The following is a 27,531-nucleotide window of genomic DNA, read 5'->3' on the forward strand; positions in this document are numbered from 1 at the left end:
CCATGATCACATTGAATGGTGGTGCTGGCTCGAAGGGCCGAATGGCCTACTCCTGCACCTATTGTCTATTGTCTATTGTCTAAATCTTTTCCCCTTCACCTTGAACCTATGTCCCCTGATCCTCGATTCCCCAACTCTGGGCAAGAGACTCTGTGCATCTACACGATCTATTCATCTCATGATTTTGTACACATGAGATCATCCCTTATCCTCCTGTGCTGAGGGAAATAGAGTCCCAACCTGCCCAACCTCTCCCTTCCTCAGGTTCTCAAGTCCTGGAAATTGGATAGATCACTAACCTCTTGCCTTTAACATCCCGTACCACAACCTTTTCCTCCTTTTAACTGACGGCTTTATGTCACAACATAAAACTGATGCCCCTCTATAAATTTGGACTCAATATCTGAGGAGAGATGTGCTGGTGTTGGAGAGGGTCCAGAGGAGGTTTATGAGAATGAACCCAGGGATGTCGGGCTAACGTATGAGGAGCGTTTGATGGCTCTGGGTCTGTACTCGCTGGAGTTTAGAAGGATAAGGGGGGGATCTCACCGAATACTGAAAGACCTAGATAGAGTGGATGTGGAAAGGATATTTTTAGTGGTGGGACAGTCTAGAGGGCAGAGCTTCAAAAAAATGGACGTACCTTTAAAATGGAGACGACAAAGAATTTCTTTAGCCAGAGGGTTGTGAATATCTAATTTATTCTAATTCTTGCTATGGAGGGCGTGCAGCGTAGGTTCACTAGGTTAATTCCCGGAATGGCGGGACTGTCGTATGTTGAAAGGCTGGAGCGATTGGGCTTGTATACACTGGAATTTAGAAGGATGAGGGGGGATCTTATTGAAACATATAAGATAATTAGGGGATTGGACACATTAGAGGCAGGAAACATGTTCCCAATGTTGGGGGAGTCCAGAACAAGGGGCCACAGTTTAAGAATAAGGGGTAGGCCATTTAGAACGGAGATGAGGAAGAACATTTTCAGTCAGAGAGTGGTGAAGATGTGGAATTCTCTGCCTCAGAAGGCAGTGGAGGCCAGTTCGTTGGATGCTTTCAAGAGAGAGCTGGATAGAGCTCTTAAGGATAGCGGAGTGAGGGGGTATGGAGAGAAGGCAGGAACGGGGTACTGATTGAGAGTGATCAGCCATGATCGCATTGAATGGCGGTGCTGGCTCGAAGGGCTGAATGGCCTACTCCTGCACCTATTGTCTATTGTCTATTGTCTATTATTGCCGCAGACGGCTGTGGAGGCCAAGACATTGGGTTGTTTTAAAGTGGAGATTGATATGTTCTTGATTAGTGAGGGTATGGGGAGAAGGCATGAGAATTGGCTGGAGAGGAAAAGATAGATCAGCAGTGATTGAATAGGAGTGTAGACTCGATGGACCGAATGACCTAATTCTGCCCCTATGTCTTATGGTCTTATATAAATGAAACAAGAGTGACACACATTTATAAAAGGCTATAATATAATCTAAAGTAGGACATAAATAACCAGGGAAAGGGTAAATATAGAATAAGTGTGAAAAGACGGTTAAAATTAATCTGAAAAGTATTTTTTAATAAAAGAGAGTTAAACTGTCCATGAACACATTAAAATAAAACAGAGCAACAGAGGCAATAATACAAGATATGTGGCTGCAGGAAAATCCATACTGAGAATTCTTTTTTTTTAGGATATAACATATTTAGACAGAGTGGAAAAAAAGTAAATTAATGGTGAGTTTGAAAGATAATGTACAGCAGTTGAACAAAGTGACGTGGCTAGCAATCAGAATGACAGAAATAGAATCATTTAAAAGCAGATAAGAGGTAATAAAGGATTGATCGCGATGAGGGTAGAATGACAGAAAGAGGAACAGTGAAAGAAATATGCAAACAAATTAGGGAAGCGGACAAAAAATTGTGGGATATTAATCAATAATAAATCAGATAGCCTAACAGTATCTGGCCGGAAGAGAAAACAAATTAGGATTGGAGTTTACAGCACTCCTTTCCAATCCTTGAGCAAGAAGTTTAATGATAAAATATTAATTGTTGAAGAGCATGAGAACGGTTAATATGATTAGACAAAATGTTGGAAAGGACAATGAGGAGGCAATGAGCGTGCAGTTATGAAATAATCATGCATTTTACAGGAACAGAAGAAAATCAGTGTAAGAACTGGGTATGGACAAAATTTAAATAATTTTGGGTATGGTCAAAAATAAAGTGTCAGGGCTTATGGGGAGAAGGCAGGAGAACGGGGTTGAGAGGGAATGATAGATCAGCCATGATTGAATGGCGGAGTAGACTTGATGGGCCGAATGGCCTAATTCTGCTCCGAGAACTTATGTACTTATGAAAAAAATCTCGGGCAACAAAATGAAGAGATCAAAATATGAATCAGAAATTTTGCTTCAATAGAAACATAGAAACAAAAATATCAGAAATTTTGCTTCAATAGAAACATAGAAACATAGAAAATAGGTGCAGGAGGAGGCCATTCGGCCCTTCGAGCCAGCACCGCCATTCATTGTGATCATGGCTGATCGTCCCCAATCAATAACCCGTGCCTGCCTTCTCCCCATATCCCTTGATTCCACCAGCCCCTAGAGCTCTATCTAACTCTCTCTTAAATCCATAATATTTTCCATTTACTCGGTTATGTGACATGAAAAGGTGAGACTAGAAACAATAACATTAAAGATGACGTAACAGGGGTCTGAGAAAATTATAATGTGATTTTTACGAAGGGAAAATTGGTTTGACAAAATGTAGCTGGGTGAAAACCTATATAGAAGGATAAATAAGGAGGAAATAGTGGATCTAGAATATCTAGTTTTCCAAAAGATGTTTGGGTAAGCATGAGACAACAGATGATCACTAAATAAGATATCAAGGAATGGAGTAACATAGCAGCACAGGCACAGGATTGATTAAAGGACTAGAAAACGGTAGACATTTTCACATTGGCGCTGTGTTCCAAGTGGGGCTGTACAGGGATCAGTTCCACACCCTTGATTTTTATGATTGACATGAATAACTTGGATCAAGAGATAGTGTGAAGTCCAATGATGTAACTCTAAGTGTGGAGTGCGCTACAAGGTGGATCAAGAAGGTGAGGAATGAAATCTGGAAAAAATGTGAGAGAAAATTGTGAGATTCTCCACAGGTTGGAAGAACAGAAAAATAATATTTCTTAAATGGTTGGAAATTAGTCAATGTCAAGGGAGATCTTGGAATGTTGGTTTATGTAAAGCAGGTACAGTAAGTATTTAGAAAGACAAATAATGGAGCACAAGAGTAAAGAAATCGTAATAACAGTGCGCAGAGCTTCGGAGGGGACTTGTGTGCATGCTTGGTTTCTGTCTCTGAAGATGGACAGATTTGTTTAGTTTTTATTGTAGATATACAGCATGGAAACAGGCCCATCAGCCCACTGAGTACATGCCTCCCATCAATCGCCTTGCTCACACCAGTTCTATGCGATCCCACTTTCCCATCCCATACTAGGAACAATTTACAGAGGGCCAATTGACTTACACAACGCCTTTGGGTCGTGGGAGGAAACCGGAGCACCTGGAGGAAACCCACGCAGTCACAGGGAGAACGTGCAAACTCCACACAGACACAGCACCCGAGGTCAGGATCGAACCCGGGTCTCGGGCGCTGTGAGGCAGCGGCTCCACGGCTTGCGCCGACCGCTAAGACCTTGTCCTGGAGTTGGTGCAGCACTGATTCACTTGATTGATTCTTGGGATGATGAGACCGAACTGTGAGGAAGAGTAAGAATTGCGGATAGAATTAGATACGGACCAGAGTTGAATGGAGCATGAAAGCAACCATGGGCTGAATGGCTTGATTCGGCACAGACTTTATGCAGTTTAAAGTGCTTAATTTCTGTACAAACTATACATTTTCAAAAATTACACACTAACGTGTATTGTATATGTACAGCGTTATTTATGGACTACCTCATAAGGATATACTTCAGTTCTTTAATCCAGGAAAAATAAATAAAATGCTAGAAATACACAGGCCTCTGTCTGTCCGTCTGAAGAAGACACGTTCAGACAAAACATAAAATCAAAAGCCAGCTCGCCAGTTTGAATAAGGACTTTCTTGTAAAGCACAAAGCTGTTGCTTCTGATCTCCTGTGTTTATTGTACAATTTTGCCACAGTTCTCGCTGCTTTGGGGACTGCGACGAAGGAAACCGACGTTGAATGTTCTTTCTTGATTACTACGGGTGTCAGAGGTTATGGGGGAGAAGGCAGGAGAATGGGGTTAGGAGGGAGAGATAGAGCGGCCATGATTGAATGGCGGAGTAGACTTGATGGGCCGAATGGCCTAATTCTACTCCTGTCACTTACGACCCTATGACCCCATGAAAGTTAAAAAGCAGTCGATTAATGTGTTATTCTTAGAATAGATGCTTCCTTTCGAAGGAAGCTGCATTAGAATTTCAAAGAGTAAAATATTTGAAGAAAGCAACTTGCAAATGACATTTAAAATATAATTCTTTGCAGTGACTCCTGTAGCAGCGGAACTGGAGTTTTCAAAGCACAAACCTCTTTCCCTGCCCAGTAATCTTGCTTGAATCCAGTAATAAACATTTACTGAATAGTTTGTCCATGTAAGTGCATTTATTTCATTTTTTCTTCCTTAATAAGGAATCATTAGCCTGCATTCACCTCTACAGTGGAGCAATGGAAATATGTAGGTACTTAGGACTTTCAGCTGTTGGAAATCTGAGACTCTTTAGTAAGCTGACTGTCTGCAATACCTGAACACAGGTGTGAGTGGAGAGGAGAAATCTTGCTTTGGTCACTGATGCTGAGATGCGTGTGGGAATATCAGTGGCAGTTTGTATTGCCTCTGCGCATTCAGTCCATTGCAGTCGATGCAACGGCATGATAAAAGGTAGGCGACACACTTGTGCACGTTGGGCATGAAAGACCAAAGAGGAATTTCATCCGCTCTTTTCTAAGTAGCTTCTGAACACAGGTGAGTGCTCCATAATGCGGCCGATATGCTTTAAGCTGCTCCCTATATCGATCACAGATGTTGTGCCTATCTTACCAAAGTAGAAATCCTACTGTTTGCCACACCACGTCCCATTCATTCAGCTTGATCCCCGCACCTCACCATATTTCCCAACTGGCGTTTTTGTTTGTTGTTGTTGTTGTTCAAACCTCTTATTTCCACCTGTAGGTTGTGCAAGTGGAAACCTCCGCTGCACCCTGACTCTATTCATCACGCACACCAAAAGACGTGACCTTCCTCCCTGTCTTGAGCAAAGAAGTCCCCCTTGCAGCTCACACTTTGGACTCACTCTCTAGGTTTGCAACCTCTCCGTTCTGCTCCGTCTGCTCCTCGCGCCCCTTGTCCTCGTCTTGCCCCGGCTTCTCGGCCCCGCCTTCCTCGTCTTCTTCCTCCTCGTCGAGTTTGGTGGAGACGGACCAGGCGAGGGGCAGTTCCGCACTGCTGATCATCTCCGACGTTTCCCGGGCGCTGCAGGCCGGCGTCTTTATCTCGTAGGTCTCGTGAAAGTTGTTGTAGTCGACCTTGTAGAACCGCTTCTCCAGAGTCAGCACTGGCGTGAAGCGGTAGCCCCACAGAATCTCGCTGGTCACGTACGAACTCCGAGCTTGACAAGTCATACCTGTGCAGGAAGAAAGACACCGAGGGTGAGTAAGGCCATTTCCTTTGAGTACCTCAAGAGTGAGACCACGCGCAGATTGGAGGAACAGCGCCTCACTCTTTGCTTGGGCAGCTTACAACCCAGTGGTATGAACATTGATTTCTCTAATTTCAAGTAACCCCTGCATTCCCTCCTCCTCCCCCCCCCTCCCCCACCCTAGTCATCCTGCCAGTTCCACAGTTTGCATCCATATATCCCTTCGCTATCACCTCTTCCACAGCCAACAATGGACCATTGTGGGCTCCGCCTTTCCTTGGTCATCGGTGCCGGCTCTGATTTGTGCTGAACCTTTTCATGCCACGGGTTTCCCACTCCCCCCCCCCCCCCCCGACTCTCAGTCTGAAGAAGGGTTTCAACCCGAAACACCACCTATTCCTTTTCTCCACAGATGCCGCCTGCTAGTTTCATTGTTAGTATTCCTTCATTATCACCTCTTCCATAGTCAACAACTGACCATTGTTCAATGTTACATCTTGCACTGAATGTTGTACCCTTTATCAGTGCACTGTGGACGGTTTGATTGTGTTCATGTATAGTAATAGTCATACAGCGTGGAAACAGGCCCTTCAGCCCAACTTACTCACGCTGACCAACATGTCCCACCTACACTAGTCCCACCTGCCTGCATTTGGCCCATATCCCTCTCAATCTGTCCTATCCATGTACCTTTCCAAATGCTTTTTAAACGTTGTGATGGTACCTGCCTTAACTACCTCCTCTGGCAGCTCATTCCATATACACCCACCCTTCGTTGCACCTCAGCTTCCTATTAAATCTTTCCCCCCCTCACCTTAAACCTACATCCTCTGGTTCTTGAGTCCCCAACTCTGGGCAAAAGACTCTGTGCGTTCACCCCTGTCTATTCCTCTCATGATCTTAAACACCTCTATAAGATCACCTCATCCTCCTGCACTCCAAGGAATAGAGTCCTAGCCTGCTCAACCTCTCCCTTTAGCTCAGGCCCTCGAGTCCTGGCAACTTGCTCTTACAGTAAATCTTCTCTGCACCCACTCCAGCTTGACACCAGTCTTTTCTTTGACCGGACAGCACGCAAACAAAAGCTTTTCACTGTACCTTGGCACAGGTGACAATAATAAAACTATAAGCTAGTAGACTTTAACTGTGCAGCATTAAAGCCCAGAAATTATTGTTGGTAATATTAGCATGATCTCCGAGCCACCGGAATACAAGTCTGCAAACGTCAACGCCCACTGGAAGTCTGATTGAATTGTAAATTAAAATAGACACAAGATGTTTTAGGCTCTTCCTTCTGACCTTCCAACCCACCGTCGTGAATGCTCCACAGCATATATACTTATTAGAATTTGAAGTTAAAACATTTTGAGGGTTCGTTAAGCGAATGATTCATAAATATTTTTAGAAGTGTGTTGTGGTGCATCGTTAATATATTTTCCATCAAGTCGCAGTTTTGTGAGCCTGACTGATATCATGAACAAGAAATGGCCCTGCACTCAGGTCAGCTTGCTATTCAGTGCAAAATAAAATACACAGAGTGCTGTAGTGGCTCAGCAGGCCAGGCAGCATCGCTGAAGAACATGGGTAGCTTGCTTTTCGGGGTCGGGTCCCTTCTTTAAAACATCACCTGTCCATTTTATCCAGGGATGCTGCCTGAGTGACTCCAGCACTTTGTGTCTTTTTTTGGTAAAACAGCTTCTGCAGTTCTTTATATCTCCTTGGCATTCAGTGTGTTCCGTGTGCCATGCAGGGTGGTCAATCCAATGAAAAAGAAACACTTTTGCAAAAGAAGCAGCATTTACGTTGTGCTTTGTAATCTTAAGCACGTATTTTCCTTTGCTGATTTAAAAATGCTCCAATGGAGAGGGCGAAGTTGCTCCAAGAGTTTATTATTGATGCACTGAGATGGCAACCAAGACCCACGACCGCGCAGTGATTGCCTTTTGGGTATTTTTGCCACCAAAGTTGAGGTGATACTTGTCTATATTTCCTAACAGAATCAGAAACTCAGTAACCATTAAACACTGTGTCAAAGGACGACGTATCTACATCTCGCCATATGGTACAATGGTGGGGTCATCATGGTACACATTCTTTAATGAAAGCACTATTGATGTTTTTAAAGTGGAATTGATGGCAACAGTAGGAGTGGCACAGTGGCGCAGTGGTAGAGTTGCTGCCTTACAGCGCCAGAGACCCAGGTTCGTTCCTGACTATGGGTGCTGTCTGGAAGGAGTTTGGATGTTTTCCCTGTGAGCTGCGTGGCTCTCCTCCGAGTGCTCCAGTTTCCTCCCACACTCCAAAGACGTACAGGTTTGTAGATTAACGGGCTTTGGTAAAATTGTCCCTAGCGTGTAGGATTGTGCGGGGTGACTGCTGGTCGGCATGGATACTGTGGGCCGAAGGGCCTGTTTCCACGCTGTATCTCTAAAGTCTAAAGTAAAGTCTAAAGTAACGTTAAGAGCGGCTTCCTTGTTAGTTGGTGCAGATAACGGGCGTCGGAGAGTAGGGAATAGGGTCAGTAAGATATCCCATGTAGACACAAAATGCTGGAGTAACTCAGCGGGACAGGCAGCATCTCTGGAGAGAAGGAATGGGTGACGTTTCGAGACCCGAAACGTCACCCATTCCTTCTCTCCAGAGATGCTGCCTGTCCCGCTGAGTTACTCCAGCATTTTGTGTCTACCCTCGATTTAAACCAGCATCTGCAGTTCTTTCCTGCACACTATATCCCATGTGTTTTTTCTTCCTTAATCTTCATGACCACTCAATTCTGGCAAATGGACATTACTGAAGTGTTAGTTCATTATGTTTGAAGCTACGCAATAAAGGTGAGTAAGATATCAAACCATAACAGTACCAATATTTGATTCTCTCATGGGCAAAGCCGTTAATCTGATGTCAGTTGTTTGTCAATAGTATAACGTAGGATGATAGCCACATAATGAGATGCACTTGCAACAATAGATCGATTTCTCTCTCATTGATATTGCTATATCTAGTTCAATGGTGCCTTTATTGGCACACGTATAGACACACAGTGAAATTATTTTCTTACCTTCAGCCCAGTACAGTATTCCCCTACCGCGCACAATCCCCCACTAGCAAATTATACAGAAATCTGCTCAGTATTTCCAGCATTTTTCATCATCCAAGTGTTTTGCTTTTGATGTATAATCTATTGCTATTGTAAGTAACAGCTCTGAGCTTTCCTCTTCTGCAGAACAGATCAAAAACTCCCTGAGGGAATTAACTTGGTGAACCTACGCTGCACTCCCTCAATGGCAAGAATGTCCTTCCTCAAATTAGGAGACCAAAATTGCACATAATACTCCAGGTGCGGTCTCACCAGGGCCCTGCACAACTGCAGTAGGACCTCCTTGCTCCTAAACAAAAATCCTCATGCCATGAAGGGCAACATGCCATAAGCTTTCTTCACTGCCTGCTGTACCAGCATGATTACGTTCAGTGACTGATGTACAAGGCCACCCAGGTCTGGTTGCACCTCCCCTTTTCCTAATCTGACACCATTCAGATAATAATCTGCCTTCCTGTTTTTGCCACCAAAGTGGATAACCTCACATTTATCCACATTAAACTGCACCTGCCCACTCACCCAACCGATCCAAGTCACCCTGCAGCCTCATATAACCATATAATAACCATATAACAACTACAGCACGGAAACAGGCCCGTTCGGCCCTACCAGTCCATGCCGACCATTCTCTCTGACATAGTCTCATCTACCTGCACTCAGACCATAACCCTCCAATCCCCTCTTATCCATATACCTATCCAATTTACTCTTAAATAATAAAATCGAGCCTGCCTCCACCACTTCCACCGGAAGCCCATTCCATACAGCCACCACCCTCTGAGTAAAGAAGTTACCCCTCATGTTACCCCTAAACTTTTGTCCCTCAATTCTGAAGCTATGTCCCCTTGTTGGAATCTTCCCCACTCTCAAAGGGAAAAACCTACCCACGTCAACTCTGTCCGTCCCTCTTAAAATTTTAAAAACCTCTATCAAGTCCCCCCTCAACCTTCTACGCTCCAAAGAATAAAGACCCAACCTGTTCAACCTCTCTCTGTAGCTTAAGTGCTGAAACCCAGGCAACATTCTAGTAAATCTCCTCTGTACCCTCTCCATTTTGTCGACATCCTTCCTATAATTTGGCGACCAGAACTGCACACCATACTCCAGATTTGGCCTCACCAATGCCTTGTACAATTTTAACATTACACCCCAACTTCTATATTCGATGCTCTGATTTATAAAGGCAAGCATACCAAACGCCTTCTTCACCACCCTATCCACATGAGATTCCACCTTCAGGGAACAATGCACAGTTATTCCCAGATCCCTCTGTTCCACTGCATTCCTCAATTCCCTACCATTTACCCTGTATGTCCTATTTTGATTTGTCCTACCAAAATGCAGCACCTCACACTTATCAGCATTAAACTCCATCTGCCATCTTTCAGCCCACCCTTCCAAAAGGCCCAAATCTCTCTGTAGACTTTGAAACTCTACTTCATTATTAACTACACCACCTATCTTAGTATCATCTGCATATTTACTAATCCAATTTGCCACACCATCATCCAGATCATTAATGTAAATGACAAACAACAGTGGACCCAACACAGATCCTTGGGGTACTCCACTAGACACTGGCCTCCAACCTGACATACAATTGTCAACCATTACCCTCTGGTATCTCCCATTCAGCCATTGTTGAATCCATCTTGCAACCTCACTATTAATACCCAACGATTTAACCTTCTTAATCAACCTTCCATGTGGAACCTTGTCAAATGCCTTACTGAAGTCCATATAGACAACATCCACAGCCTTGCCCTTATCAATTTCCCTGGTAACCTCTTCAAAAAATTCAAGAAGATTAGTCAAACATGACCTTCCAGGCACAAATCCATGTTGACTGTTTCTAATCAGGCCTTGTTTATCCAAATAATTATATATATTGTCCCTAAGTATCTTTTCCATTAATTTTCCCACCACAGACGTCAAACTAATAGGTCTATAATTGCTAGGTTTACTTTTAGAACCTTTTTTAAACAAAGGCACAACATGCGCAATGCGCCAATCTTCCGGCACCATCCCCGTTTCTAATGATGTTTGAAATATTTCCGTCATAGCCCCTACTATTTCTGCACTAACTTCCCTCAATGTCCTAGGGAATATCCTATCAGGACCTGGAGACTTATCCACTTTTATATTTTTCAAAAGTGTCCGTACCTCCTCTTCTTTAATCCTCATAATTTCCATCACTACTCTACTTGTTTCGCTTACCTCACATAATTCAATATCCTTCTCCTCGGTGAATACCGAAGAAAAGAAATTGTTTAATATCTCCCCCATTTCTTCCGGCTCAGCACATAGCTGTCCACTCTGACTCTCTAATGGACCAATTTTATCCCTCGCTATCCTTTTGCTATTGACATATCTGTAGAACCCCTTGGGGTTTTCTTTTACATTACTTGCCAAAGCAGCCTCATATCTTTTTTTTGAGCATCCTCCTCGCAGCTCACACTGCCACCCAGCTTTGTGTCATCCGCAAACTTGGAGATGTTACATTTAATTCCCTCATGTAAATCGTTACTATATTTTGTAAATAACTGGGGTCTCAGCACTGAGCCTTGCGGCACCCCACTAGTCACTGCCTGCCATTCTGAAAAGGTCCCGTTAATTCCTACTCTTTGCTTTCTGTCTGCCAACCACTCTATCCATGTCAATACCCTACCCCAAATACCATGTGCTCTAATTTTGCACACTAATCTCTTGTGTGGGACATTGTCAATGGCTTTTTCAAAGTCCAGATACACCACATCCACTGGCTCTCCCTTACCCATTCTATTTGTTACATCCTCAAAAAATTCCAGAAGATTAGTCAAGCATGATTTCCACTTCATAAATCCATGCTGACTTTAACCGATCCCATCACTGCTTTCCAAATGCGCTGCTCTAACATCTTTAACAATCGACTCCAGCATCTTCCCCACTACCGACGTAAGGCTAACTGGTCTATAATTCCCCGTTTTCTCTCTCCCTCCTTTCTTAAAAAGTGGAGTTACATTAGCTACCCTCCAGTCCACAGGAACTGATCCAGAGTCTTTTAGAACATTTGGAACATTGTGTTGTTATTAGCAGAATTCCACCACTGTTTCCGTGGTAACTTGGTAAGTGTTGAGATATGCTGTGGACTAAGGACAGGAGCATTGTAAAAATAACGTAGTACCCTAGTCTTAAATTGCTTCAATGGTGATTTATTGGATTGTACTTTATTGTACTCCTTTACAACGGTAAGGTCTAATTGCAATAAATAGTCCTAAAATACAACGAACTGAGCAGTTTCCTTTTTTCTCTTGAGCCAGACAGTTGGCAGATCAGTGGCTCAGTGGTAGATTTGTTGCCTTACAGAGCCAGAGATCCGGGTTCTGTGGGTGCTGTCTGTGTGGAGTTTGTACGTTCTCCCTGTGACCACGTGGGTTTTCTTCGGGTGCTCCGGTTTGCTCTCCCACTCTAAACGCTCGCAGGTTTGTAGGTTAACTGGCTTTGGTGACATTGTAAAATCGTTCCTAGTGTGTAGGATGGAGCTAGTGTACGGGGTCGCTGATTGGCACGGACTCGGTGGGCTGAAGGGCCTGTTTCCGCGCTGTATCTCTAAAGTGAAGCTGTTAGTAAAATCTCAACGCTCCCTAGCAAAGGTGAAGTCACCATTCAATGAAGTACATTTAAAAAAGAAAATATTTATTATATTTGCAGCTTGAAAATTTAGAGTTCTGATGCATACAGTACATGTAAAAGGCATCATTAAATGATACATAGTCGTGCCAGATGGAATTACTTCAGTAAATTATTTCATTTTAAGTACTTTTCATTAGCAGTGGAAACCTACGTGAATCTACAGTTTCAAAATACCATGAACACTCCAGGATTTGCTGTTAAAATAGCAGGTTAATTGTATAGTTTTCTGTACCTGATCATTAGAGATGTGGGTAGCTTGACTCAATTATTTGAATAACACTAAATACAGACATTGTAGGGCCTGTTCCTGTGCTGTACTTTTTTAGTTTAGTTTAGTTTAGAGATACAGCGCGGAAACAGGCCCTTCGGCCCACCGAGTCCGCGCCGACCAGTGATCCCCGCACACTTACACGATCCTACACACACTAGGGAAAATTTACAATTATACCAAGCCAATTAACCTACAAACCTGCACGCCTTTGGAGTGTGGGAGGAAACCAGAGGTCCCGGAGAAAACCCATGCAGGTCACAGGGAGAACGTACAATCTCCGTATAGACAAACACCCATAGTTAGTATCGAACCCGGGTCTCTGACGCTGTAAGGCAGCAACTCTACTGCTGCGCCACCATGCTGCCCGCATACTGTTCTATGTTTTAAATGGAGCAGTGGCTGTACAAGAAGGGGTAGACTTATATGGTAGGGTGACGCTCATTGTAACTCAGCGGGTCAGGCAGCATCCCTGGAGAACACGGATAGGTGACGTTTCGGGGCGGGACTCCTCGAGTTTGAAGAAGGATCCCGACCTGATTTTGAGACAAGGGAGGGTGGTGGAAGTGGCTGCAAGTTTTCTAGCTACTTGTGTGCCCTGGTTTTTCTCTATTCGTACGGTTCTGAGAGGAAATTCAGACAAATGGTGAAGGAATGTGTTAAGAATAGTTTGTGTTAAAACGGAATACTTTGTGACTTTGTCGGCGCCCTTTATGTGGCGACTCTTTGCATACCTTGGGGGTGCAAAACAGAGAATATCACCATGACTTGTAGGAAGGAACTGCAGAGGTTGGTTTCAACCGAAGATAGACACAAAAAGCTGGAGTAAATCACGGGACAGGCAGCACCTCTGGAGAGAAGGAATGGGTGACGTTTCAGGGGAAAGGGAAACGAGAGGTATAGACGATGATATAGAGAGATATAGAACAATGCATGAAAGATAGGCAAAAAAAGTAACGATGATAAAGGAAACAGGCCATTGTTAGTTGTTTATTGGGTGAAAACGAGAATCTAGTGCGACTTGGGTGGGGGAGGGATAGAGAGAGAGGGGAATGCCGGGGTTACTTAAAGTTAGAGAAATCAATAGTCATACCACAGCCCAAGTGAAATAAACAGAGTGGGCTTTAAGAACAGATTTTGGGCACCACATCTGACGAAGGATGTGTGGGCTCTGGAGAGGGTCCAGAGGAGGTTTACAAGAATGATCCCAGGAATGAATAGGTTATCCTATGATGAGCGTTTGTCGGCACTGGGCCTGTACTCGCTGGAGTTTAGAAGAATGTGGGGGGGACCTCATTGAAACAAACAGAATAGTGCAAGGCTTGGATAGAGTGGATGTGGGGAGGATGTTTCCACCAGTGGGAGAGTCTAGGACTAGAGGTCATAGCCTCAGAATTAAAGGACATTCTTTTAGGAAGGAGATGAGGAGGAATTTCTTTAGTCAGAGGGTGGTGAATCTGTGGAATTCTTTGCCACAGAAGGCTGTGGAGGCCAAGTCAGTGGATATTTTTAAGGCAGAGATAGATAGATTCTTGATTAGTACAGGTGTCAGAGGTTATGGGGAGAAGGCAGGAGAATGGGGTTAGGTGGGAGAGATAGATCAGCCATGACTGAATGGCGGAGTAGACTTGATGGGCCGAATGGTCTAATTCTACTCCTATTCCTCATGACCTTATGATTTCCAGAATGGTTGGCAATGTGTGACGATGACCTACAAGGTTTCTGGTGCCAATCCTGTCAATGCTTTGGATAAAAGCATGCACAAAGTTATGGCAGAACTGAGGAATATCGAGATAGAAAGCCCAGTCGATTACATAAGAAGACGGGAATTATGCCAGGGAGTGTGTGGAATGGGAAGAGTTGGATGCATTTTGATGTCTGCTTGAAGGTCAGATTGATTAGTAGATTGTTACAATCCCTAAGGTTTGCACTACAATTGACTGGTGTTGTTCTTGGGGGTGACCACTAGGTGATGTTGCTACCATTCCGACACATCTTCAGTTGTGTACCTCAACGTCACTGGGTGTTTCGGCCTTTTATCACAAGACACCCTCAGTCGAGGCAGGCCCACCACAGGGTGATCAGACCTGGGTGTGTGTCTTATGGTTAGCCTCGAGATGGTCACGTGGCAGCCCAGACAGTATCTTTTCTTTTCAGCCACAGCCAGTGACTGCTCCTTTCGGCGGCATTTGCAAGTTCTTTGATTGCCCTCCTTTGGGCCTGCCCTCTGACTCCAACTTCCCTCAGGAGCCGTGCAGTGGAACTGGCTACAAAGCCCCTGCACCCCACCTCCACTGGGCGCACTCTTACACTCCAACCTCGCTCCTCTGCCTCGACTGCAAGGTCGGAATATCTCAGCCTTTTCCTTTCAAATGCCTCGTCCACAGCCTCCTCCCAGGGCACCGTCAGCTCAATGATGTAAACACGCCGACAGGAGTTGGACCAGAGGACGAGGTCATAAGGGATAGGAGCAGAATTAGGCCATTCGGCCCATCACATCTACTCCACCATTCAATTGAGGCCGATCTGTCTCTCCCTCCTAACCCCATTCTCCTGCCTTCACCCCATAATGCCTGATGCCCGTACTAATCAAGAATCTATCTATGCCTCAAAAATGCTACGTGAGAAGAAGCTTTTTACTCGTACTCTGCACTGAAATAGATCATTCAAAACCGCAGTCCACATTGAAGTCTGAGCTACAGAACATGGGAGACAGGAATGAAAGGTCAGTCTATGTAAAGCCTTAATAAGATCTTATTGGAGAACTGGGCACCATAGAATAATAGATAATAGGTTGAGTGAAGGTACTGTGCGTATTAGTTTAGTTTAGAGATACAGCGTAATGACAATCCCTTCGGCCCACCGAGTCCGCGCCGACCAGCGATCCCCGCGTACACTGGCACTATCCTGCACACTAGGGACAATTTACAAACTTTACCAAAACTAATTAACCTGTACGTCTTTGGAGTTTGGGAGGAAGCCGGAGCACCCGGGGAAGGTCACGGGGAGAATGTACAAACTCCATACAGACAGCACCCACAGTCAGGATCGAACCCGGGTGTCTGGCGCTGTAAGTCAGCAAATCTACCGCTGCGCCACCGTGCTGCCCCATGTTAGTTCTGAGTCCCAATAAGTTATGAGAAAGTGCAAAAAAAATGCAGGAAATGATGAAAGGAAGGATCAAAGAAACAAAGCACAAGGTGCTGGAGTAATTCAGCGGATCAGGCAGCATCCGTGGATGGGGATGGGTAGGCGGTGTTTTGGGTTGAGATCATTCTTCAGACTGATTCAGAAAAGATAAACATGAACACGCTTTTTTCAGTGAATATAAAGTGCAGGTACTATCACAACGTTTAAAAACAACATTTGGACGGGTACATGGATAGGATAGGTCTTAGAGGGATATGGGCCAAACACAGGCAGGTGGGACTAGTGGAGATGGGGCAAGTTGGTCAGTGTGGGCAAGTTGGGCCAAGAGGGCCTGTTTCCATGCTCGATGACTCTATGGCGCCATAATTTCCAACACTGACAGGTTGGGCCGAATGGCTGTGTCCATCATGCTCCTAGACTCTGCCACTCGTGGAGACATGCATTCCACATCCACTTTATCCAGGCCTTTGACAAGTCTTGGTGCCTCATGATAAAATGGATGATGATGTACCTAATGTTCACTCAATGAGGTGGACCCCCCCCCCCTCCCCGGCTGTTCCTAGACCTGACCCCTCCATTGTCTTCTCAGGAGAGGTAATTTTCCTCTCAGGAACAGGAAGTCCTGTTCCTGAGAGGAACTGCTGTAAATTTAATTTGCTCCGGTTTCTGTTGCGTTTTGAGTAAAATACTTTTTCCTAAATTGTGACCTTGACCGTAGCTCAAGCGTTCATAAGTTAATTCACTTATTGCAACGTAATCTATTTCCCTGTCTATTTTTATGCACTGCATCGGGTTTTTATTCAGTCTACCTTCGTTTCCGCTGCAAAAATCAATTTAATTGCTTTGTATGTTTCCTCTAATTTGTGACTTTAGGCTTGAAACCACCCTTGTACTCAGCCCAGGTGCCCTTTGTTGTCTGCATGCGGACTTCTGAGGTAAAGAGACTTCATTGTACACCACACGCCGAAACCACAACAGATCTATAAGTTAACACAAAAATAACTGTTCAGACTTCATGGTTCCCAGCTTCCAGAGCCATCCCAACTCTTAGCACTTGTGTTCACATCAGGGAATCATTTCAATCAGCCTCTAAAAGTGATAAGCATCTTTCCAACGACCGATTGCTGTCTGCAACATGTTAGCTCTCTGGTAGAGACAAACAAATTAACGGATTGACATAAAATGGGCTCCCCTCTCCTGGTACCTTCCCCTGCAACCGCAGGAGATGCAACACCTGTCCCTCAACTCCACCCAGGGACCCCGGCAGTCCTTTCAGGTGAGGCACAGGTTCACTTGCACCTCCTCCAACCTCATCTACTGTATCCGCTGTTCTCGATGTGGACTCCTATAGATCGGCGAGACCAATGCACGGACTGGGCGATCATTTCGTTGAGCCCCTATGCTTGGCCTACACGATCTCCCGGTGGCCGAACATTTTAACTCCCCTAGGTAGACACAAAAAGCTGGAGTAACTCAGCGGGACAGGCAGCAGCTCTGGAGAGAAGGAATGGGTGACGTTGCAGGAACGGGAGTTCCCCCTCCCATTCCCACACTGACCATTCTATCCTGGGCCTCCTCCACTGTCAGAGTGAGGCCACAGGGCAATTGGAGGAACAGCAGCTCATATTTCGCCTGGGCAGCTTGCAGCCCATGAGTCTGAAGAAGGGTCTCCACCCGAAACGTCACCCATTCCTTCTCTCCTGAGATGCTGCCTGACCTGGTGAGTTACTCCAGCATTTTGTGATACCGTCGATTTGTACCAGCATCTGCAGTTATTTTCCTACACCCATGAGTATTGAATTCTCTAATTTCAAGTAACCCTTGCATTCACTCGCCCTCCGTCCCTCCCCCGCCCTCGTTGTCCTGCTAGTTTCACTGTTCGTATCCCTTCGTTATCACCTCCTCCACAACCAACAACTCCACCTTTCTTTGGTCAGCGGCTCCGATATGTTCTGTACCTTTTCATGCCCCTAGTTTCCCTCTCCCCCGACTCCCCAGGTCGTCGCGGACCCGGTGAGCCAAAGCGCCTGTTTCCGCGCTGTATCTCTAAAGTCTTCATCATCTAAACTATCCAAACTATCTCCAAACTATGGCCCGCGGGCCACATCCGGGCCCACCACGAGATTTTACCCGGCCCGCAGCAAGCTCTTAGACAGCGGGGACTGGAGGCAGAATCTGCCGCCGAAGGTTCTCCGGAGAGCGGATCGCCACCGACCCGGAGCCGGGACAAGGCGAGAGATGGCAGCGCCCCCTCGCAAACAACGAACACAAGTAAAACTTCCCTCCTCGCTGCTGCCGCTCACCCCGGGGATGCGGGGCTTCTGAACAACAACTACGCTGCCTTGTGTTTGTTCTTATCGCGCTGCGTTAAAGGGAGGCAGGGCCGGGGAAGAGAGTGGAGGAGAGGCGCAGATCTCGCTGGCTCTGGGAGAGAGGGAGAGGGGAGAGAGAGGGGGGAGAGAGAGGTGAGAGAGAGGGAGGGAGAGGGGAGAGAGAGGGGGGAGAGAGAGGGAGGGAGCAGCCCCCGCAAGTGGCGGCGCTCCTTCATCGGACCCTCTGACACCCTTCCCACGCTTCTGCTCTCACCCGCTGCTCCCTCTACCCCGACTCTCTCCTCCCCCACACTCTCTACCCCCCCCCACTCTCACTCCCCCCCCACTCTCTCTCCCCACCCCGCTCTCTCTCCCCACCCCGCTCTCTCTCCCCACCCCACTCTCTCTTCCCCCCACTCTCTCTCCCCCCACTCTCTCTCCCCCCACTCTCTCTCCCCCCACTCTCTCTCCCCCCACTCCCTACCCCCCACACTCTACCCCCCACTCTCTCCCCCCCACTCTCTACCCCCCCACTCTCTACCCCCCCACTCTCTCTCCCCCCCACTCTCTGCCCCCCCACTCTCTACCCCCCCCACTCTCTCTACCCCCCACTCTCTCCCCCCCACTCTCTCCCCCCCACTCTCTCCCCCCACTCTCTCTCCCCCCCACTCTCTCCCCCCCCCACGTCCCCCCACTCTCTCCCCCCACTCTCTCTCCCCCCCACTCTCTCTCTCCACCCCCCACTCTCTCTCCCCTCCCACTCTCTACCCCCCCACTCTCTACCCCCCACTCTATCCCCCCCACTCTCTACCCCCCCACTCTCTCCCCTCCCACTCTCTACCCTCCCACTCTCTCCCCCTCACTCTTCCCCCCTCACTCTCCCCCCTCACTCTCCCCCCCTCACTCTCCCCCTCACTCTCCCCCCCCCACTCTCTCCCCCCCTCACTCTCCCCCCTCACTCTCCACCCCACACTCTCCCCCCTCACTCTCCCCCCCTCACTCTCCCCCCTCACTCTCCCCCCCACTCTCTCCCTCCCTCACTCTCCACCCCACTCTCTCCACCCCACACTCTCCCCCTCACTCTCCCCCCCTCACTCTCCCCCCTCACTCTCCCCCCCCCCACTCTCTCCCCCTCACTCTCCACCCCACACTCTCCCCCCCACACTCTCCCCCCTCACTCTCCCCCCCCCACTCTCTCCCCCACTCTCTCTCTCCCCACTATCTCTCCCTCCCCACTCTCTCTCCTCACCCCTCTCTCTCCCCCCCCCCACTCCCCCCTCCACTCTCTCTCCCCCTCCACTCCACCCCTCTCTCTCTCTCCCCCCACTCTCTGCCCCCCCACTCTCTCTCTCCCCCCCCCACTCTCTCTCTCCACCCCCCTCTCTCTCCACCCCCCACTCTCTCCCCCCCCCATTCTCTCTCCTCTCTCCCCCAGTGGCAGTCACTGTATATTTTCTGTTTTATAAATAATTGTATACCTACGATATATATATATTCCAATATTTCAAGCTCTTTTTAAAAATTGAATATTATGTATTTGTTGCTCTATAAACCTGCTGTAAACTAACCTAATCCAACCTAACCTAGTTTAACCTTTCCTAATCTAATCTAACGTAACCTGGTCTAAACTTTTTTGAGTTCATTAAATTTATAAAACTTATTTTTTCCTATGGCCCTCAAAAATGTGCCAAATATATAATGTGGCCCTCGTGCGGAAAAGTTTGGAGCCCCCTGATCTAAATCTCAAACCTCCCACAAATGTGGTCAAAGATTCCAAAATAACTGTTCAGACTTGATAGTTCCTGGTGTCGTGGATCTGGACGCGGTAGGAATCAGGCAAGACGCCAGGTAGGTAGGTATTAACAGTAATTTAATGCAGCAACAGAACATCCACACTCTCTTCAGTCTCAAGCACGAGCTATCCCTCTAGCCCCTTCAAGCAATCCCCGTAGCACTAGTCCCTTCCCCAGCCCTGTCCAACCCGTGCCGAGGGGAATGATCCAGGGAGTGGCCTAGTCCCCGGGTACCGCCACACTGGCCTCCAGAACAACTCCAGTACAGTACATATATATAAAACTCACAGCACTCTTTTGGGCAATCGTTTAAATCAGTCCCAAAAGTGCGAAACATCTTTCCAGTTGCAAACTTGCTGCCCGCCCGCAGCACGTTAATCATTCTGTGGGTTTTGGGCACAGACAAGTGTTTACTTGAGAGTTTGCACCTCATTAAATTCCCTTCCAGCTGCGGTTCGATTGCAGTTTTGCACTTTTATAGACCTGAGATTAACGACAAGATGGGCTTCTTAAATGAACAGCAACCTCATTAAGGTCCAAATAGTGGGGAATCAAGGAACTGCAAATGCTGGTTTACAAAAAGGTACACAGAGTGCTGGAGTAACTCAGCGGGTCAGACAGCATCTCTGAAAGTCAGGGGATCGATCGTCCAGCCTGTCCCACTGAGTTTCTTCAGTACTCCCAAACTTTGTATCTCCTGACTATGATGTTCCTCCCAGGCTCTGATACACCATCAGTTTAGTTTAGTTTAGACACAGAGCTTTGAAACAGGCCCTTCGGCTCACCGAGTCCATGCTGACTATCAACTGTTCACATTGTCCACCAAGATGCAGGACAGAACGCCATAGGCAATCCTTCTTCCCTGTGGCCATCAAACTGTACAACTCCTCCCCCTTCTGTCGTGGGGTAGACTGAGACTGACTCCCCCCCACCCTTCCCAATCTTTGCACATCCCCCAATCCTTTCCACTCGTCACTTAAATTTCATGTTTCATGTATTTTGTGTTTTCGTGACTGTTGGCAGATCAATTTCCCTCCTGGGATAAATAAAGTTCTATCGTATCGTATCTAGTTCTACATTATTCCACTTTCTCATCTACTCGCTACGCACTAGGGGCAATTTACATCGGAGCAAAATTAACCTGCAAACCCGCACGTCTTTGAGGTGTAGAAGGAAACCGAAGTACCCAGAGGAAACCCACGAGGTCACAGGGATAACGTGCAAACTCCACAAAGGCAGCACCCAGGATCAAACCCTGGTCTCTGGCGCTGAGACAGTAACTCTGGCATCCGCACCATTGTGCCGCCTAATTGGATTGGGACAAGCAAGACTCCCATTCAGATATTGAAATCAAAAGAGAATTGTAGTCTTACAATCTAATTCATGCATTGTTAAACTGTTGCAATATACTTTTGATCGAAGCAATGTAAAAACATACACGTCCTGTGCTAAATTCTTTAAAAGGTTGCTGTTGAGCTCCTGAATGCGTTTCCCATGGAAAAAAGCAAGACTGACCCAAACGATTTAGCGTTTAATCTTTTTTATGGCGCAGCGGTAGAGTTGCTGCCTTACAGCGAATGCAGCGCCGGAGACTCAGGTTCGATCCTGACTACGGGCGCCGTCTGTACGGAGTTTGTACGTTCTCCCCGTGACCTGCGTGGGTTTTCTCCGAGACCTTCGGTTTCCTCCCACACTCCAAAGACGTACAGGTATGTAGGTTAATTGGCTGGGCAAATATAAAAATTGTCCCTAGTAGGTGTAGGATAGTGTTAATGTGCGGGGATCGCTGGGCGGCGCGGACCCGGTGGGCCGAAGGGCCTGTTTCTGCACTGTATCTCTAAATCTAAAATCTAACCATTCTCAAATCTTTTTATTCCTAGGATCCAACAGAATGATACATTTTTCTATTTCACATTTCGATATGTCCTGCCTCTGATTTATTTCCCCAAATCATCTAAATCTCAGTTCTCCTATAAATGTATGTATATGCTTGATAGGGCGAAGGCTGTGGACGCCAATAATAATAATAATAATAATAATAATAAATGTTATTTGTCGTATGTAGGTTGGCACAATGAAATATATTTGACAAGACAACGGTCACCTCAGCAGTAATATTCCAAGGATAAATAAGATTTAAAAAATGACATTAGTAAGGTAATAAGACAATATTAAAAATAGGTAAAAAGACAATATTAAAAATAATCAACATATATATTTGAAATGTGTTTATGAGTTCAGAAGCCTGATGGCCCGATGGTAGAAACTGTTCCTAAGTCTGGTGGTACGCGCAGCCATACTCCTGTATCGTCTGCCTGATGGTAACAAGGAGAACAGTCTGCGTGCTGGGTGGCTGTGGTCCTTGATGATGCTGCGTGCCTTCCGCAGGCACCGCCGGTAGAAAATGTCCTGAATGGCCGGGAGACAGTTGCCAGTGATGTGCTGTGCCGTCTTCACCACTCTCTGCAGTGATTTGTGGCCGTGGGCAGAACAGTTCCCGTACCAGACTGTAATGCAGCCCGTCAGCAGGCTCTCGATGGTGCATCTGTAGAAGTTTGTGAGGATGCTGGCGTTCATGCCAAACTTCCTCAGTCTTCTCAGGAAAAAGAGCCGCTGGTGGGCCTTCTTTGTTATTGTGTCCGTGTGCAGTGTCCAGGAAAGGTCCTCAGTGATGTGTACACTGAGGAACTTAAAGCTGCTGACCCTTTCAACCTCAGCATCACCGATGTGGATTGGAAGGTGTCCACTCCCGCGCTGTCTCCTGTGGTCTACGATCATCTCTTTAGTTTTGCTGACATTGAGAGAGAGGTTATTTTAGGATCAACAATAGGATCAACAAACTCATCTGGAAGGCTGGCTCCGTCCTGGGGGTGGAGTTGGTTTGATGGAGGGTGGTCTTGGAGGGGAGGATGCTCCTCAAACTGCGGAGCATCCTGAACAATACAGCCCACCCCCTCTATCCATGACACACTGGTCAACCTGAGGAGTACCTTCAGCAACAGACTGGTTCCACCAAGATGTAGCACAGAACGCCACAGGAGATCCTTCTTGCCTGTGGCTATCAAACTGTACAACTCCTCCCCCTTCTGTCGTGGGGTAGACTGAGACTGACTCCCCTCCCTCCTCCCTCGCTCTCCCCCCCCACCCCCTCCCCAATCTTTGCAGATCCCCCAATTCTTTCCATTTAAATTCATTTTCATGTATTTAGTGTTTTTATGGCTGTTGGCAGATCAATTTCCCTCCTGGGATGAATAAAGTTCTATCGTATCGTATCGTAAACGTGGGCAAAGATTCCCTTTTGGTGCAATGTTATATCTTTACTCAAGTCCTGCCCCATACCTTCACTTTATTACCAGGTTTAATTATGCCACAATGGATACCTTGCCCACTACTCCAGTTCCTTTCTCAAATAAATGCAAATGGGCCGGCGGGACAAGCAGACGGCTTTTTGTACCCTGGGTGTGGAATGACTGGTAATAGGGATTTGATAAACATGGCATTCACTTATCAGGGCAACGTCCGGTGCTTCTGTCGCCATGGAAACCAGGAGTAAATGGTTGCTCAGCCAGTGGGAGCTGAATTCTAAGATGGGCACAAAATGCTGGGGTAACTCAGTGGGACAGGCAGCATCTCTGGAGAGAAGGAATGGGTGAAAAGGTCCCGACCCGAAACGTCACGCATTCTTTCTCTTCAGAGAAGCTGCCTGTCCCGCTGAGTTACTCCAGCATTTGGTGTCTGCGGTTTAAACCAGCATCTGCAGTTCCTTCCTACGTGGGGAGCTGAATTCTCATTGTTTGTGTCAAAGTATCGCTTCAACAATGAATGAAGTCAACAATCATTTGAGATTGGAAAAGCGGCAGCGTAAGAATATAGGAATTGCTAAAGAAACCTATCATTTCCAAGTCACGTTTGGCCTCTGCGATGCCTACGGTCATGTAATGTAACAATAAAGGTTTACTTAACTAATTACTTAACATAAACATATGTTTCACCAGCTCCAGAAATATATCAATGAACAGCCCAATGGTGGATTAAACTGAACCAGAAGTCTAAAGCCACCTGTTCCTCCCTCGATCATTACTCTGGGCATGGCCACGTTCCCCGTACACCGAAACTAAATTATTTTCTGGCACAAATCGTTCCAATTTCATTTTAGTGAATCGATGCTAAATGGTTTCACTATCAACGGATATTGCAGGGACATATTTATTCCCCAGTGAGAGTGGTCCAGGCATTCAGGGCCGTCTGAGTCTCTGACTTTAGCCGCGGGGACTGTGGCAATGGGGCAGCAGTCCTAAGGAGCCTGGCAATTAGCAACTGGTGTGTCATAGAGTCATGCAATGTAGAAACAGACCCTTCAGTCCAACTTGCCCAAGCCGACCAACATGTCCCACCTACTCTAGTCCAACCTGCCTGCGTTTGGCCCATATCCCTCTAAACCTATTCTACTTGTCCAAATGTTTCTTAAACGGTGCAATAGTTGCCTCAACTACTTCCTCCGGCAGCTTATTCCATACGCCACCACCCTTTGTGTAAAAAAAGTTATCCCTCAGGCGTACCATTAAACTTTCCCCTCACCTGAAACCTATGTCCTCTGGTTCTCGATTCCCCAACTCTGGGCTAAAGACTCTTTGTATTTACTCAATCTATTCCCCCCATGATTTTGTACACCTGTATAAAATCGTGTACACCTCTTTCAGATCAGGATGTATCATGGAAACATCTCTTTGGCCCACTGAGTTCATGGTGACCAGCAACCACCCACTAATCTGATCTGCTTTATACACAGGTAATAGCTGGTGCCAGAGCTTAAATAATAATAATCGTGATCCATTTGCAAAGCACTTTTACCCAGAACCTCATCCAGGGTTTGTCATAGTAACGCAGCGGTAGAGTTGGGTTCAATCCTGACTACGGGTGCAGTCTGTACGGAGTTTGTACGTTCTCCCTGTTTCCGTTTGGTTTTTCAACAGTTCAACAGTTCAACAGAGCTTTATTTGTCATTCGGTACCAAGGTACCGAACGAAATTACATAGCAGTCATACACAAAAAAGAACACAAGACACATGACCCCAACACAAACGTCCACCACAGTGACTCCAAACACCCCCTCACTGTGATGGAGGCAACAAAACTTCCACTCTCTTCCCCACGCCCACGGACAGACAGCTCGTCCCCGACTGACCCGCACAGTCCCCGCAAGGGGATGGAAGTCCCCGCGGCCGAGTCGCACCGGGCGCTGAAACATCCCGGGTGCTCCGATTTTCTCCCACACTCCAAAGACGTGCAGGTTTGTCGGTTAATAGGCTTCAGTAAAATTGTAAATTGCCCCTAGTGTGCAGGTTAGAACTAGTGTACAGCGTGATTGCAGGTCGGTGTGGACTCGGTGGGCCGAAGGACCTGCTTTTGCATTGTATCTCTAAAGTAAACTAAAGTGAAGATTGCACAAAATAGTTTCTGTATGAAATTCAGTTTCATTATCTTCATTGGAACTAACTTTCAAAACTATACCCCAAAGTGCTTTGTACAATGCATTTAGCACAACTTGATTGGCATTACATTTCTACATTTTTCTCCTATGAATTACATTCATTATATGTTTGCCCAATTTCCATGTATATTCTCTTGATCCTCTTACCCTATTTACTGTAGCTGTAGTTGACCACGTTCACTAGTCATGTAAGTGAGATTGTGATTGTTACTCTTTATCTTTCTATCTTTTTGATGGTGATGCCACATACTATGGACTGGACACATGCAGTCATGTTGCTCAGCTGTTAACTGGAGATATTAAAAGGCGTATAAAAATTAATAAGCATCTCAAACTTAATGAAGTATATAGCATATGATTATGCTAGTCAATTAAATTAGTCAGTGATGCCATTTATGCGTAATGTGAGTCTCCTTTTAGTCCATTTCAGCATGCATAAGTTCATGAACTCATAAGTCATAGTATCAGAATTAGGCCATTTGGCCCATCAAGTCTACTCCGCCATTCAATCATGGTTGATCTATCTTTCCCTCTCAACTCCATTCTCCTGCCTTCTCCCCATAACTCCCGACACCCGTACTAATCAAGAATCTGTCAATCTCCACCTTTAAAAATATCCATTGACTTGGCTTCCACAGCCATCTGTGGCAATGAATTCCACAGATTTACCACACTCTGACTAAAGAAATTCCTCCTCATCTCATTTCTAAAGGAATGCCATTTTATTCTGAGGCTAGGGCCCCCTTGGTCCAAGCCTCTCCCACTAGTGGAAACATCCTCTCCACATCCATTCTATCCAGGCCTTTCACTATTCGGTAAGTTTCAATGAGGTCCCCCCTCATCCTTCTAAACCTACCCTTCCATTCCTTTCTCCCGACGGTTTGTATATAAATTGCCCTTAGATAGATCATTCTACTTTCCTTATTGAATTAGGTTCTACATTTTCCAACTGTGCAATAATTTTGTTCCAGGATTTATTTGTATCTAACTTCTACTTATGGACTCAATTTTTGGGCATCCTCTCAATGAAAATGCGTCACCTAACCAGGTAAATTGAGTCCAACAGCTTCAGATTATCAGCCGCGTCAGCTTTGGGCAGTTCCGATGAAAGATCAAAAACTTGTAAGAACACAAAGTGCTGGAGTAACTCAGCGGGTCAGGCAGCATCTGTGGAGAACATGGATAGGTGATGTTCAGGGTCGGGACCCTTCTTCAAACTGATGGACTCATCCTTCATCAACCTGTAACATGAACTCTGTTTCTCTCTCACACAGTGACGTTCCCCGACCTAAAACACCACTTGTCCATGTTCTCCAGAGATGCTGCTTGGCTATCAAACTGTACAACTCCTCCCCCTTCTGTCATGAGGTAGACTGAGATCAGTTTCCCTCCTGGGATAAATAAAGTTCTATTGTATTGTATTGTATCGTATCGAGTTACTATTGCCTATTCTATTGTCTATTGTCTACTGTCTATTGTCTATTATCTACTCTGGCATTCTAAGTCTTTTTATATCATTAGTCCCCTCGGCCAAAAGCCTTGGAAACTTGATGCCTTTTTTAGAAAACGTTGAAAATTCTCTCTTCTTTTAAGACATCCCCATTGGCATCTATGCATTTGACCAAAACCTTGGTCACCAGTCCAAACATCTGACAGCAAGGCTCAGTTTTTAAAATCCCTGTGAGGAGCCTTGAAATGTGTAGGAAAGAACTGCAGATACTGGTTTAAATCGAAGATAGACACAAAATGCTGGAGTAACTCAGCGGGACAGGCAGCATCTCTGGAGAGAAGGAATCGGTGACGTTTCGGTTCAAGACCCTTCTTCAGACTTATGTCAGGGGAATGGGCGGTACAGAGATAAAATGTATAAGAAAGAACTTCAGATGCTTGCTTAAATTGAAGGTAGATACAAAATGCTTGAGGACCTCAGCAGGACAGGCAGCATCTCTGGAGAGAAGGAATGGGTGACGTTTCGGGTCGAGACCCTTCTTCAGACTGATGTTAGGGGAGTGAGTGGGACAAAGATAGAATGTAGTCGGAGACAGTAAGACAGGTGGGAGAACTGGGAAGGGAGAGGGGATATGGGA

General features: G+C 46.1%; 1 protein-coding gene across 4 annotated transcripts in view; it reads right to left on the reverse strand.

The window, feature by feature from the left end:
• Positions 1 to 1,585: 1,585 nt before the first annotated feature.
• kcnj6 (potassium inwardly rectifying channel subfamily J member 6) overlaps positions 1,586 to 27,531 on the reverse strand; it is a 178,679-nt gene continuing 152,733 nt past the window's right edge. For all 4 annotated transcript variants that reach the window (XM_078409662.1, XM_078409660.1, XM_078409661.1 and 1 more), the window contains exon 3: positions 1,586 to 5,646. In XM_078409662.1, coding sequence (XP_078265788.1) covers positions 5,300 to 5,646 — 347 coding nt within the window. In that variant the 3' untranslated portion in view covers positions 1,586 to 5,299. The remainder of the gene's footprint in view (positions 5,647 to 27,531) is intronic.

The sequence above is a fragment of the Rhinoraja longicauda genome, chromosome 12 (genome assembly GCF_053455715.1).
Source record: "Rhinoraja longicauda isolate Sanriku21f chromosome 12, sRhiLon1.1, whole genome shotgun sequence".
In the NCBI taxonomy this organism is placed as follows: domain Eukaryota; kingdom Metazoa; phylum Chordata; class Chondrichthyes; order Rajiformes; family Arhynchobatidae; genus Rhinoraja; species Rhinoraja longicauda.